This window comes from Heterodontus francisci, chromosome 5, assembly GCF_036365525.1.
Source record: "Heterodontus francisci isolate sHetFra1 chromosome 5, sHetFra1.hap1, whole genome shotgun sequence".
In the NCBI taxonomy this organism is placed as follows: domain Eukaryota; kingdom Metazoa; phylum Chordata; class Chondrichthyes; order Heterodontiformes; family Heterodontidae; genus Heterodontus; species Heterodontus francisci.
The window spans coordinates 84,994,894-85,011,122 of NC_090375.1; the positions used below are offsets into that span (position 1 = coordinate 84,994,894).

The following is a 16,229-nucleotide window of genomic DNA, read 5'->3' on the forward strand; positions in this document are numbered from 1 at the left end:
CCTAGATTTCATGAAAGTGTTTGGCACTGTCAAATATAATATGACTGGTTCGCAGAATGTAAGGGATGGCAAAGTATCAGGCTAGATTCATGTATAACTGAAAGATAGACAAAGACTGCTTGTGCATGGGGTGATGTCGGAGCAGAAATGGTCACCAGTGGAATCCCACAGGGATCAATGTTGGAGCTGCTGCTGTTGATTTTTATAAATTACTTGAAAGACAGAATACAGTTTGTTGGGTGTAGTGGCCAGTGAAACCAAGCTACAATAATTCAAAGGGATGTAGACAGACTAGGTTGTAGGACAGGAAGCTGGCAGATAGAGATCAACACAGATGAGTGTAAAATCAGACCATTAGGCAGAAGACAAATGACTTTGGAGTGGAGCTGATGTCTGCTTGAGGTAACAAGGAAGATGTCTTAGAGTTTTGGTGGATAAGTCATTCAAACCATCAGTTCAGTATTTGCAAGTGGAGAAGAAACAAAATGTTGGGATTTATAGCCAAGGTTGTGATTTTATATCAAAGAAGCTAATTTTGAAGATGTTAATGAGGCTGGCCATAGAGAACTGCGTTCAGTTTTGGTCTCAAAATTGCTGCAAAGATGCAGAATTCTGGGGAGGTGTCCAGAGCAGGGCTTTGAACAGTGAGGGCTGAGTTATGAGGAAAGATTATCTACCATGGGACTTTACTCTCTGGGAAAGAGTATAAGGGCTGACTTGATAGAGGTCCTTAACATTTTCACAAGTACATAACATTTGGATCCAAGAAAGGTCTTTTGCCAGGCGCAGGGTTTGAGGACTAATGAACACAGTCCAACATTAGCAATATTAAAATAGAAAATTTAGAGAACTTTTTTTTTCACAAGAGGGTGATAGAATTATGGAATAGATTACCAACTGGCTTGATGGAACAGAAAACCATTGCAATTTTTTTAAAGGATTAAATGAACTATTAGAAAAGGGAATACAGAGCTTTTTGCTGCAGAATCAAAGTAAACAAACTGGGAAATGGCCTTCTGTATGCTTGTTTTCAGCTTGTCTGCTCCAATAGGGACATTTTTGCCTGTCCCCTGCTCTTGAGAATCATCTGCCATCACCTTGGACAAGATTTGTTACCATTTGTAATTGACTTAGCATATGACTTCTCATCAAACTGCATTCATAACTACAAGAGCAAAATACTGTGGGTGTTTTCCACCCAATCATAGACCTTTCCTTTTGTTCTTTTCTCACCCTCCCCTTTCACTAACTCTGTACTTGCTTAGAAACAATTACATCTCTAACTTTTCCCAGTTCTGATGAAAGATCATCAACCTAAGAAGTTAACTCTGTTTCTCTGTCCACAGATGCTGAGTATTTCCAGCATTTTCTTTTTTTTAATGTTCATGACGATCTAGTTTCCTCTCAATTCGTTGCACTGGGCAGTAGTTCATGATTCATCCTCTGGACTGTTTTTTTTCCCCATTAAGTCAGAGCTTCCCCAAGCCACTCTTCTTTCTCACACAGTTCTCTTTCCTACTCTATTCCTTTAAAGACTTCTTTCTCCACTTGTCACCCAGCCCTATCCATTTTTTGCTGATGATTCCACTGTACAGTCAGCAATCTTAAAATTTTATATCCTTATTGCCCACAACCTTCACTTCTCTCTGCAGTGTTTAAATCACAATTTCTGGGTCTCTCCTATCCCCTTCTCTAAAGCAGTGAAAATCTGATTTCTTTCAATTCTTCAGCCACAGTTTCTTCATGTCTTGCAAGTTTAACCAGAAGATATCATCTGTAGCTCTTGATGGCTTCACCCTTAATCCTCTTATTCTTAGCCTCATTGTTGAGATCCCACATGCTTATTTCTGAAGCTGTTTCCTTTGTCATTTTAAACATTTTTCTCCTGAAACCTCTTCATCTATGAAGCCCAAGTCTGTCCACTTGAATATTACTCCCATATCCAGGAGGCTGTTCTTAAGTCCCTTGTCACACTTCCTCCTGTTGACTATTGGCATGATTGAAGCCATTCTTTTTTTTTTGCTCTTGTCAGCACTTCTATGTCTCTGATTGCAGTGTCACCAATCTCCCTGGCTGCCATCTCATGCTGAGCTACAAATTTTGTAACCCTACCACTGTTTGACTGTGCACTCTACTTCTTCCCTTACATCCACTCAGTTACTAAATTATGTGCTTTGCCCTCAAAGTTTGACCATCTCTGCCCAGTCTCTCCCCTTCTGCTGTCAGAACCCAACTTGCCTTTCATCACCCCAAAATTGACTTCTTTAAAGTCAATGTAAGTGCCCCCTCCAGATCAACCCTACACAAACTTAAGTTCCATTCTGTTGTCACCCCTATACTTTCCAAATCTCCCTATGCCCCAGCACGTTGATTTTAAAATTCTCATCCTTGTTTCAAAATACTCCAGGCCTTGTCTCACCTTACCTTGGTGATCTTCAACCATATAGCCATGTTTGGACCCATCAATCCTCTAACACTGGATTTCTCATCCCTTCTGTCAGTTCACCATTGGCAGTCTCTTTGGAACATAGGAGCCGGAGTAGGCCATTCAGCCCATCGAGCCTGCCCCTGCCGTTCAATACGATCATGGCTGATCATCCAGTTCAATGCCTTTTTCCCCACACTATCCTCATATCCCCTTATGTCATTGGTATTTAGAAATCTGTTGATATCTGCTTTAAACATACTCAATGACTGAGCTTCTACAACTTTCTGGGACTTTTAAATTCCCTACCCACTTTCCTCCACTTTTCCATTTCCTTCCCTGATTTAAAACTCTCCTTGAAAACCTCCTCTTCAGTCTAGCCTCCCCATTTATCTGCCCTTTCAATAAACATCCATATTGCAACTGAGATGTCTTATGCATGTGAGAAGTGCATATTTGTGTACACACTTCCTCTTCTTTAAATCATCACTGTTGAATTAGAAATCATTTCACAATCTTCTATAGTAACTCATTCCTTCCCAAAACTAGAACTCCTTACTACTAATTTCTCATTGCAGTACAATCTTAAAGCTTTTAAAACTCAGACTTAGTGTCATCTAGTCACGGCTTTCTAAATTATCATCTAATTTTTTTTCAACTTTAGTCCTTGCTCTGTAGGCTTTGCCCCTTCAAATTACTTCTTAGTATGAACATTTATAAAACTACTGTTTCAATATGCAACAGTTAGGCATTCTGCAGTTTGTTAATCACATATATATCCATACTGTTTCACACATATGTAATTAGTGTAAGTGAAGTTGCTTAAATTGAAAATATCTGTGCTACACAGCTGAGGGCCTCTAACTTCAAATCCCAACCGAAACTAACTTTCACATTTAGCTGCTCTGGGGAGCTCTGTTTGTTCTTTGGGTCAATAGAATGAAGAGGGTGGTAAGATCAATCTTGCCCCATAGATGGGTACCTTTCAAAAGCTGATTCCAATGTTCTTATCATTGGCTGTTGTCATTTTTATGAAACAGACTGTCCTGTGTGTGCAACAAAAGCAGGAGAGGCTACTGGCAGTAGTTAGTTATCTAACAGAACAAGGAACAAAATGCATTGTATAAATCCAGGTTTTTATAACTTGCAAGCCTCAGTGTTTAGACTGTGAACCAGTAGGAGCTATTAGTTGCTATCCACCATAAAAGTTGCAGTAATTTTTAGAGTTTTTGGTTTTAATTTTAAATTATCAATGTTAAAAGTGTTAATTTTTATAAACTGCAAATTTAGAAAAGGTAGTAACTGAAGTTTATGTATCTTATTGAAGGTGGAGTAACTATTTTTGTGGCCTTATACGATTATGAAGCGAGAACAACAGAAGATCTGTCTTTCCAAAAGGGTGAGAGATTCCAGATCATAAACAATACGTAAGTATTTTGGACTTTTGGAGATGGCTAATAGTTTTTAAGATTTCCAGTGCTGCTGCTTACAAATGAAATGGTTTCTTTGTGAGCAGGTTTAATGCAATGTTGTTTTAGAACCTTAGGATAATCAACTCAAAAAATTTAAGCACTATGCTAGACTAAAGCTGTAAGTCATTTATAAGCATCCGCTCATCATTGGTTTCCATTATGTGAATTGAAAAAATACTGATGACATCTCCACACTGAAAGATCCTAAACCAGAAGCACTTAAACTTTTTGTAGTTACACTGTACCAAAAGAAGTTCATAGCGTCTCAAGTCCCACTAGATATGAATCTTAATATTGGTAAGTTAATCAATTTCTCGAGATACAGATACTACTTTTGATCAAAATTACAGTATATAAGTGGAGGGAAACTAAAGCAAAAATAGAAAATCTTATTAAAATATTGTAGGATTCATAAGATTTTGCAATGAGAATCTTATTTTATAATAATATTTGCCTTCATTTTCATGCGCATTTATCTCACCTAGAACATAAATCTAACCACTGGGTGGCGCAGTGGTTAGCACCGCAGCCTCACAGCTCCAGCGACCCAAGTTCAGTTCTGCGTACTGCCTGTGCGGAGTTTGCAAGTTCTCCCTGTGACCGCGTGGGTTTCCGCCGGGTGCTCCGGTTTCCTCTGACAGCCAAAGACTTGCAGGTTGATAGGTAAATTGGCCATTGTAAATTGCCCCTAGTGTAGGTAGGAGGTAGGAAAATGGTGGGGATGTGGTAGGGAATATGGGATTAATGTAGGATTAGTATAAATGGGTGGTTGCTGGTCGGCACAGACTCGGTGGGCCAAAGGGCCTGTTTCAGTGCTGTATCTCTAAATAAATAAAAATAAATAAATTTGCAATTGCACTTTTCCACTAAATTATGATCTTAAACAGCATGATTTTGACATTTGCATTTTGCAAATATAGAAGAAACGTTTAAGATCTAAATATATTTAACTGTAAGCTGTTCTACTGATCTGATTTAAATGTCAACAGTTTGGGCTGTTCATTAATGGTCATTTTAGAAAAAACATTGCACCTTTTAAAGGAGGTGCTAACCCTTTAAGAGATGACAAACTGTTGGGATTGCACTGCTTTGTTGGTGTGCATTATACTTTGAATAGGGCTTAGTGGGAGAGTATGGCTGTTACACATGGAACTGAGCTCCACCTGAACAGTCCTCCAGTCCTGAACAGCAACTCAACAGTGAGCTATGCCTTAAAGTTTAAGAGCCACTGATCTAAACTATACTGCAAGTACCATGATTTGAATAATTCTGTAAAACAGATTGCAGCACCTATGGAGCATAGCAGCTTCATCTGTTTTATATGACCTAGGAATTTGAGTGTCTATATGCAGTAGACATTAATAAAAGTAAACACTTTTCACCAGTATTTAAGACTTCACTTTTTTTTCTCTATTATTGAATCCATTCCAATTTCCTGGCAAAACTCTTTGCTCAGAAGCATTTTAAAACTTGTAATTTAACACTTTTTAAGTTCAGCAAAAACAATGCTGCTAGCACAATGCTGTGAGTGCTGCATTGTGGGAGGTGCCATTTTCAGATCAGATGTTAAATCAATGCCCTATCTGCCTGCTTAGCTGGATGCCGTAGCACTATTTTGAAGAAGAATAGAGCATCCTCCTAGTGTCCTAGCCAGCATTCAGCCCTCAGCAAACCCCACCAAAAATCAGAATAATGGATCATTCATTTGATTGCATGTCATAATGTAATTTGTTGGATGCAGGATATTTTGAGGCAACCCAAAGATGTGAAAGATGCTATATAAATGTATGTTCTCTTATTCTTGAAACAATTTGGTATGATTTCAAAATCCAGTTTAATACTTCAGTTCTTCTCTGAAGTATTTAATGTAATATTTATTGCAATATCGCTGAATGACCAACACTATAACCAGCCAGATATTTGGTGCTTTTGTGATGTTACAGGGAAGGCGACTGGTGGGAAGCCCGATCTATCACTACAGGAAAGAAAGGTTACATTCCCAGCAATTACGTGGCTCCAGCTGACTCCATCCAGGCAGAAGAGTAAGACCTTGTTTTCTGTTTCAGATCTTTCAGGACATTTGATGCAGGTGTCTAAAATTTCATCATTTGATGCCTGCTAGCTGTTTATTTTTTTTTAATTGTTTATCTTAACATATTTATTAGGATTGAGATTGGCAGCTGACTCAAGATTTTTCATGAGGTACCCAGTATGATGGATCCTTCCTGCTGTTGCAGCTCTTTCTTCCCACAGGTCTTGTACGATAGCTTTGTGATCAGTTTTCACTTTTTCTGGTTCTAAAATGCTTTTAACTATCGGAGCCTAAAGTAAGCTCATGGTTTTATAATTAAACATGGTAACTATTCCTTCTTATCCTACAGTTGCAGTGAGATCTGTTGTTGCATTCAGGGTTTAATATGGCAAGTTTACTAGGGAAGATTATGGTAGATATGGTGGAAGGGCTCTACTTAAAAACAGTGATAAATCACAAGAGCATGGAAGGAGTTGGTTATCTGTGTGGACATCTACATTATATTTTTATTAAAGAGATGCTTGGGAATACTTTACCTCAAATGGAACTGTGTGGCCTTGATTAGAGTTCCAGGAAGAATGTTCACTGTTGACAGGGCCCTCAACCGTGTCCGACCCATTCCCCGCGCCTCTACCCTCACACCTTCCCCTCCCTCCCAGAACCGTGACAGGGTTCCCCTTGTCCTCACTTTTCATCCCACCAGCCTCCATATCCAAAGGATCATCCTCCGCCATTTTCGCCACCTCCAGCGTGATGCCACTACCAGTCGCATCTTCCCCTCCCTTCCCCTGTCAGCATTCCGAAGGGATCGTTCCCTCCGCGACACCCTGGTCCACTCCTCCATTACCCCCACCACCTCGTCCCCGTCCCAGGGCACATTCCCCTGCAATCACAGGAGGTGTAATACCTGCCCATTTACCTCCTCTCTCCTCACTATCCCAGGCCCCAAACACTCCTTTCAGGTGAAGCAGCGATTTACTTGTACTTCTTTCAATGTAGTATACTGTATTCGCTGCTCACAGTGTGGTCTCCTCTACATTGGGGAGACCAAGCGCAGACTGGGTGACCGCTTTGCGGAACATCTCCGCTCAGTCCGCAAGCAGGACCCTGAGCTTCCGGTTGCTTGCCATTTCAACACTCCCCCCTGCTCTCATGCTCACATCTCTGTCCTGGGATTGCTGCAGTGTTCCAGTGAACATCAACGCAAGCTCGAGGAACAGCATCTCATCTACCGATTAGGCACACTACAGCCTGCCGGACTGAACATTGAGTTCAATAATTTCAGAGCATGACAGCTCCCCATTTTACTTTCATTTTTAGTTATTTTTTCTTCCTTTTTTTTTACATTCTTTTTTACATTTTTTACAATTTTTTTTGCATTTATTTCATTTCATCTTAGTTTGTTCAGTTTGCTTACCCACTGTTTTTTTCAGGTTTGCACTTGCTGTTCAATATTCAGTGTATTTACACCTAATCTGTACTAATGCTTTGTCTTTCAACACACCATTAACATATTGTTTGCCTTTGCTCCGTGACCTTTTGGTCAGCTATGTGGCCTGGTCCAATCTACACCTTCTCCTTTGTTATCTCTTGCCCCACCCCCACCTCACTTGCTTATAATCTGTGACTTTTCTTATATTTGTCAGTTCCGAAGAAGGGTCACTGACCCGAAACGTTAACTCTGCTTCTCTTTGCACAGATGCTGCCAGACTTGCTGAGTGATTCCAGCATTTCTTGTTTTTATTTCAGATTTCCAGCATCCGCAGTATTTTGCTTTTATATTAGAATGTTCACTGTGTTGGGAGATTGTGTTTGAGCAACTATGCTGGCATATATGTCCAAAGGACTGCCTCCAGTTTACACAGGCACTCTTGCGTGTGGTCCAAACTCCTAAATACTTGATTTAGTGTTTGTTATTTATTGTCCAGAGTTTCTGAACTTGCCTGAAGTGAATTAAGTTGTGAGCTGGTAGCAATCTGTCCTCTGGTTCAGAAGGTTCTGGGTCTAAATTCCATTCTCGGATTTTCACAGATAAAGATGACACTTAGTCTAGTACAGAGTGACTGCTGCATTGTCACTGCTCTTCAGTGAAATATGAGAGTGCCTGCTCAGGTGTGCATCTTAGATTCCATGGTACTATCCAAAGAGCAGGGAGTTGTCCAATGGTTTAACTAACACTCATCCTTCAGTCACCACCTAAAAGAATCTTGTCATTAATCTCATCATTGTTTGTGGGAATTTGGTTGGGTCTCATTTAGAATACTATGGTTGCTTCATATGTGGGGTGATGTAGAGGTCCTGGAAAAGATTCAAAGGAGGGACGCGAGATTGATCAAAGCAGTTTAAATTCCCTTAGTTACCATCACAGGCTAAGGGAGCTGAGTGTTTTTACTCTAGAAAAATCTTGGGGAGATTTTATTGAGGCACTTAAAATAATGAAGGGACTGGACCATGACCATGTGAATGCACTGTTTGAATTAGGGAGAAAGGGGGTTATGCATATAAGTTACACAAACAAACATAGTACTAGGCTATATGTCGAGGTTGTTTTCCACTGAGAGTTATTGACTTTTAGAACAAGTTGTCAACTTGTGAAATGAGTGCATATTCACTGCAAGCATTCAAAGGGAATTGGACCAGTTCCTGGCTAAAACTAATATCCTTACATACAAAAAGCAGGCAGGAGATTGGTTGTTCTATGATCGCTAAGGTCTTATGGGACACATTTTGATTGCCTTTGGGGTTTGCAGAGAAATTTCCCAGGATTCTTTTCTGCTGATGGGTGGGGAGAATTGGGGATTATGATGTATAGTTGCAGCATGATTGAGAGAGTCAAGAACACAAGAAATAGGAACAGAGGTAGACTGTATAGCCAATCGAACCTGCTCCGTGTTCAGTACAATCATGGCTGATCTTAGATTGCAACTCTACTTTCCTGCCCGCTCGCCATTTCCCTAGATTCCCTGAGACCCCAAAAAGCTGTCTATCCCAGTCTTAAATGTATTCAACGATGGAGCATCCACAACCCTCTGGGGTAGAGAATTCCAAAGATTCACAACCCTTGAGTGAAGTAATTTCTCCTCATCTCAGTCCTAAATGATCAGCCCCTCATTCTGTGACTGTGCCCCCTTGTTTTAGATCCCTCAACCAGTGGAAACAATCTTTCAGTTTCTACCCTGTCTAGCCCCTTCAAAATCTTATATGTTTCACAGAGTCATAGTTGTACAACACAGAAACAGGCCCTTCCACCCATCGTGTCCGTGCCGGCCATCAAGCACCTATCCTAATCCTAATTTCCAGCACATGGCCCGTAGTCTTGTATGCTATGACGCTTCAAGTGCTCATTGAAATACTTAAATGTTGTGAGGGTACTTGCCTCTACCACTCCTTCAGGCAGTGTGTTCCAGATTCCAACTATCCTCTGGGTGAAAAAAAAATTTCCTCAAATCCACTCTAAACCTCTTGCCCCTTACCCTAAATCTATGCCCCCTGGTTATTGACACCTCCGCTAAGGGAAAAAGTTTCTTCATATCTACCATATCTATGCCCCTCATAATTTTGTATACCTCAATCAGGTGCCCCCTCATCCTTCTCTGCTCTAAGGAAAGCAACCCTAGCCTACCCTATCTCTCTTCATAGCTGAAATGCTCCAGGCCAGGCAACATTCTGGTGAATCTCTTCTGCACCCTCCCCAGTGCAATCGCCTCCTTCCTATAGTGTGGCGACCAGAACTGTACACTGTACTCTAGCTGTGGCCTAACTAGCATTTTATACAGCTCCATCATAACCTCCCTGTTCTTATATTCTATGCCTCGGCTAATAAAGGCAAGTATCCCATATGCCTTCCTAACCACGTTATCTACATGTGGTGCTGCCTTCAGTGATCTATGGACAAGTACACCAAGGTCCCTCTGACTCTTTGTACTTCCTAGGATCCTAACATCCATCGTCTATTCCCTTGCCTTGTTAGTCCTCCCAAAATGTATCACCTCATACTTCTCAGGATTAAATTCCATCTGCCACTGCTCTGCCCACCTTCCCAGCCCATCTATATCGTCTCGTAATCTAAGGCTTTCTTCATCACTATTTACGACATCACCAATTTCCGTGTCATCTGCAAACTTACTGATCATATCTCCTATATTCACGTCTCAATCATTAATGTACACTACAAACAGCAAGGGTCCCAGCACCGATCCCTGTGGTACACCACTGGTCACAGGCTTCCACTTGCAAAAATAACTCTCAACCATCACCGAAATGCTCCCCCACTGACACTTCTCCCACTTTTCCAGCATCATTCCCTAAGATTAGATCCAGTACCGCCCCTTCTCTTGTAGGACCTTTTACGTGCTGGCTCAAAGAGCTCTCCTGGATGCACTTTAAGAATCCCACCCCCTTTAAGCATTTTGCACTAAGACTATCCCAGTTAATATTGGGGAAATTGATATCCCCTACTATTATTACCCTATTATTTTTACACCTCTCTGAGATTTGCCTACATATCTGCTCCTCTGTCTCTCCCTGACTGTTTGGAGACCTGTAGTATACTCCCAGCAAAGTGATTGCCTCCTTTTTGTTTTAAGGTCTACCCATATGGCCTCATTTGAGGAACCTTCTAAGATAGCATATCTCCTTACTGCGGTAAATTACTTCTTGATCAATAGTGCAATGCCGCTTCCTCTTTTACACCCCTGCCTACCATCCCTCCCCCCACCCCCCGGCACGCCTGCAGATTCTATACCCTGGAATATTGAGCTGCCAGTCCTGCCCGTCCCTCAAACATGTCTTTGTGATATCATATTCCCATGTGTTAATCAATGCCCTCAATTCATCTGCCTTATTTGTAAGACTCCTTGCGTTAAAATAGATGCAATCCAGCCTTGCATTATTCGCTTGTGCCTTAACAGGTCTATATTTGCTGTGCCTTCCAGACTGACTTGGTTTCTCTTTATATTTGGCTATGCATCACCCCCTAATGTACCTCCACTCTGTATCCCACCCCCCTGCCAAATTAGGTTAAACCCCTTCTCCCCCCAACCCCCCAACCCCAACAGCACTAGCAAACCTCCTTGCAAGGATGTTGGTCCCGTTCCAGTTCAGGTGCAACCAGTCCGACTTGTACAGGTCCCACCTTCGCTTGAAGCAGACCCAGTGATCCAGGAAACTAATGCCCTCCCTCCTGCACCATCTCTTCAGCCATGCATTCATCTGCTCTATCCTCCTATTCCTATACTCACTAGCACGTGGCATTGGGAGTAATCCAGAGAGTACAACCTTTGAGGTCCTGGTTTTTAATCTGCTACCTAGCTCCCTAAATTCTTGTTGCAGGACCTCATCCCTCTTTCTACCGATTCGTTGATACCAATGTGAACCATGACCTCTGACTATTCACCCTCCCCCTTCAGAATGTCCTGCAGCCGCTACATGACATCCTTGACCTTAGCACCAGGGAGGCAACGTACCTTCCTGGAGTCACGTTTGCGGCTACAGAAACGCCTATCTGTACCCCTTAGAATAGAATCCCCTATCACTATAACTCTCCCACTTTTGTGCAGCTAAGCTACCTGTGGTGCCACAGACTTGGCTCTTGCTGCATTCCCCTTAGAAGCTATCTCCCTCAACAGTATCCAAAGCAGAAAATCTGATAGAGTGGAAGATGGACCCAGGGGACTCCTGCACTACCTGCCTAGTTCTTCTACTCTGCCTGGTGGTCACCCATTCCCTTTCTGCCTGAGCAATCTTTACCTGCGATGTGACCATCTCCCTGTATAGGCTATCCACGATGATCTCAGCCCCACGGGTGCTCCACAGTGTCCCCAGCTGCCGCTCCAGATCCGAAACGCGGATTTCGAATAGCTACAGCTGGAGACACTTACTGCACACGTGTTTGCCCTGGACACTGGATGAGATCCCCTGTCATTCTTCTAAACTCCATAGAATATAGGCCCAATTTATTCAGCCTCTCATCCCAGGGACTAGTTTAGTGAACCTTTGCTGTTCCGCCTCCAATGCAAGCATATCCTTTCTTAAATTTGGAGACCAAAACTGCACTCAGTACTCCAGATGTGATCTCACCAAAACCCTGTACAGTTGGCAGCAAGACTTCTTTATTCCTGCACTGCAGTCCCCTTGCGATAAAGGCCAAGGTGCCTGCTGCCTTCCTAATTGCTTGCTGTACCGGCATGCTAACTTTCTACGTTACTTGTACAAGCACACCCAAGTCTCTTTGAACATCTACACTTAACAAGTTTCACACCTTTTTAAAAAATATTCTGCTTTTCTATTCTTGCAACCAAAGTGAATAACTTCACACTTCCCTACATTGTACTCTATCTGCCATCTTGTTGCCCACTCACTTAACCTGTCTACATCTCTTTGCAGCCACTCTGTGTCCCCCTCACAGCTTACCTTTCCACCCACCTTTGTATCACCAGCAAACCTAGATACATTACTCTCTGTCTCTTTATCTAAGTCATTAATATAGATTGTAAATAGTTGAGGCCCCAGCACTGATCCTTACGGCAGTCCACTATTTACTGCCTGCCAATTTGAAAATGCCCCGTTTATGCCCACTCTTTGCTTCCTGTCGGTTAACCAATCCTCTGTCCATGCTAATATATTACCCCCAACTCCATGAGCCCTTATCTTGCCTAATTAACCTTTTGTGTGGCACCTTATCGAATGCCTTTTGGAAATCCAGGTATACTACATCTACTGGTTCCCCTTTATCTACCCTACTAATTACATCCTCAAAAAACTCTAATAAATTTGTCAAACAGGATTTCCCTTTTGCAAAACCATATTGACTTTGTCTGATCATGCTGTGATTTTCTAAATGCATTGTTAAGACTTCCTTAATAATAGATTCCAGCACTTTCCCGATGACTGATGTCAGGCTGTAGTTCCCTGTTTTATTTCTCGAAAAGCAGTGTAACATTTGCCAACTTCCAATATGATGGGACTGTTCCCGAATCTAAGAAATTTTGGAAAATTATAGCTAGCACATCCACTGTCTCTGCAGCTATCTCTTTTAGAACCCTAGGGTGTAGGCCATCGGGTCCCAGGTATTTGTCAGATTTTAGTCCTTTAAGCTTCTCCAATTTTTTTTTTTTGCTGATATGAATTACCTTAAAAACCTCACTCTTTTTCACCCCTAGGTTACCTACTATTTCTGGTATGTAACTTGTCTTCCACTGTGAAAACAGACAGAAAATATTTGTTCAATGTCTTTGCTATTTCCTCATTGCTCATGATAATTTCTCCTCCTGTCTCTGCTTCTAAGGGACCAACATTTATTTTAGCTACTCTCTTTCTATTTATATACTTGTAAAAGCCCTTGCAATCTGTTTTATATTCCTGGCTAGTTTACTATCGTATTCTATTTTATCAATTTTTGGTTGCCCTTTGCTGGTTTCTAAAACGCTCCCAATCCTGAGACTTGCTAGTATTCTTTGCAAGATTATAAACCTTTTTTAATCTAATGCTATCCTTAACATCCTTAATAAGCCATGGATGGATTTTTCTTGCTGCGTTTTTTTTCAATGAAATGTATTTTTGTTGAACATTTTGAATAGTTTCTTTAAATGTTTCCCATTGTTTATTTACCACCGTACATTTTGGTCTATTTACCCAATCAACTGTAGCCAGCTCTCCCCTCATACCTATGTACCTCGGCTTTAAGATTCATGTTTGTGATTGGAGTATGTCATTTTCAAACTTAATATGGAATTCAATTGTATTTTGATCACTTTTCCCAGTGGATCTTTTACTATGAGATTACTAATTAACCCTGCCTTGTTACACAATACTAGATCTAAAATAGCCTTATTCTTAGTTGATTCTACAACGTATTGCTGCAGGCAACTGTCGCGAAAACATTCTACAAACTCATCTTCCGCACCACTCTTGCCAATTTGATGGGTCCAGTCTATAATGAAGATTAAAGTCACCCACAATTATTACATTGCCTTTGTTACATGCTCCAATAATTTCTTCTTTAATGCTCTGTCCAACGGTGCAACTACTGATGGGGGGCATGTAAACTACTCCCAGCAGCATTTTTTGACTCTTGCTATTCTAATATCCATCCATACTGATTCTACCTCCTGATCTTTTCAGCCAATATCCTGTCTCACTAATTCCTTATGTTATCCTTTACTATCAAGGCTACCCTTCTTCCCTTTCCATTCTGCCTGTCTTTTTGAAATGGTGTGTACCCTGGAATATTTATTCCCCAAACTTGGTCAGCTTGTAACCATGTCTCTATAATGGTGATTAGATCTGAACCATGTATCTCTATTTGTGCCACTAGTTCATCTATCTTACTGCAAATGCTTCGTGCATTCAGATAAAGAGCCTTTAGTTTTTATTTCCTATTCCCTGCATGGACCTTTCTCGTTGATGTACCATTACCGTTAGACTCTGTCCCTTCCTGTCCCACACTGCTTGTCTTTACCTACATCGTTACACTATTCTATTGCTTTGACATTTTACTTTGGATTTCTAATGCTCCCTTCGTCCAAACCCTCCCTTCCACACTGTTAGTTTAAAGCCCTAATTGCAGCAAGACATCCCTGCTCCTGTACTGGAATCCTCTCGCCTGTTGGACCTGCATGCTTACCTTCAGCATGTGTGAGATCACCCAAGTCTCGCTGCATAGTCCCCTCCCTCAGTTTATAGCCGTTCAAATAATCTGCCTTCCTGTTTTTGCTACCAAAGTTGATAACCTCAGATTTATCCACATTATACTGCATCTGCCATGCATTTGCCCACTCATTCTTGTCCAAATCACCCTGAAGCCTCTCTGCATCCTCCTCACAACTCACCCTCCCACCCAGTTTTGTCATCTGCAAATTTGGAGATATTACATTTAGTTCCCTCATCTAAATCATTAATGTATATTGTGAATCGCTGGGGTCCTAGCACCGATCCCTGTGGTACCCCACTAGTCACTACCTGCCATTCGGAAAAAGACCCATTTATCCCTACTCTTTGTTTCCTGTGTGCCAACCAATTTTCTATCCATCGCATTACACTGCCCCCAATCCCATGCACTTTAATTTTACACGCTAATCTCTTATGTGGGACTTTGTCGAAAGCCTTCTGAAAGTCCAAATAAACCACATCCACTGGCTCCCCCTCATCAACTCTACTAGGTACATCCTCGAAGCATTCTAGTAGATTTGTCAAGCATGATTTCCCTTTTGTAAATCCATGCTGACTCTGCCCATTCTACCACTGTTCTCTAAGTGCTCTGCTGTAAAATCTTTGATAATGGACTCTAGAATTTTCCCCACTACAAGTCTATAATTCCCTGATTTCTCTCTACCTCCCTTTTTAAATAGTGGGATTACATTAGCTACCCTCCAATCTGTAGGAACTGTTCCAGAGTCTCTAGAATCTTGGAAGATGACCACCAATGCATCCACTATTTCTAGGGCCACTTCCTTTAGTACTCTGGGACGCATACAATCAGGCCCTGGGGATTTATCCCATCAATTTCCTAACACCATTTGTCTACTAATACTGACGTCCTTCAGTTCCTCTCTCTCACTAAGCGCTGTGTTCCCCAACATTTCTGGTGTGATATTTGTGTCCTCCTTTGTGAAGACAGAACCAAAGTATGCATTTAGTTGGTCAGCCATTTCTTTGTTCCCCATAATAAATTCCCCTGTTTCTGATTGTAAGGGACCTACGTTTGTCTTCACCAATCTTTTTCTCTTCACATACCTATAGAAATTTTTACAGTCAGTTTTTATGTTCCCGCACGCTTGCTCTCGTACTCTATTTTCCCCTTCTTACTCAATCCCTTGGTCCTCCTTTGCTGAATTCTAAACTGCTCCCAATCCTCAGGTCTGTTGTTTTTTCTGGCAGATTTATATGCCTCTTCCTTGGATCTAATGCTATCTCTAATTTCCCTTGTAAGCTATGATTTGGCTACCTTCCCCATTTTACTTTTGTGCCAGACAGGGATAAACAATTGTTGCAGTTCATCCATGCGCTCTTTAACTGTTTGCCATTGCCTTTCTACCATCATCCCTTTAAGTAACATTTCCCAATGCGCCATAGCCAACTCGCATCTCATATCTTCGTAGTTTCCTTTACTAAGATTCAGGACCCGAGTCTCAGAATCAACTACATCACTCTCCATCTTGATGAAGAGTTCTATCATATTATGGTCGCTCATCCCCAAGGGGTCTCGCACCAGTAGATTATCAATTCTTCCTCTCTCATTGCACAAAACCCAGTCTAGGAATGGCCTGTTCTCTAGTTGGTTCCTCAACATATTGGTCTAGGA

At 41.5% G+C, this 16,229-nt stretch overlaps 1 protein-coding gene across 3 annotated transcripts in view; it reads left to right on the forward strand.

The window, feature by feature from the left end:
- yes1 (YES proto-oncogene 1, Src family tyrosine kinase) overlaps positions 1-16,229 on the forward strand; it is a 99,207-nt gene that overhangs the window by 47,628 nt on the left and 35,350 nt on the right. For all 3 annotated transcript variants that reach the window (XM_068031708.1, XM_068031707.1, XM_068031706.1), the window contains 2 exons: positions 3,753-3,852; positions 5,841-5,939. In XM_068031708.1, the coding sequence (XP_067887809.1) occupies positions 3,753-3,852; positions 5,841-5,939 (199 nt within the window). The remainder of the gene's footprint in view (positions 1-3,752; positions 3,853-5,840; positions 5,940-16,229) is intronic.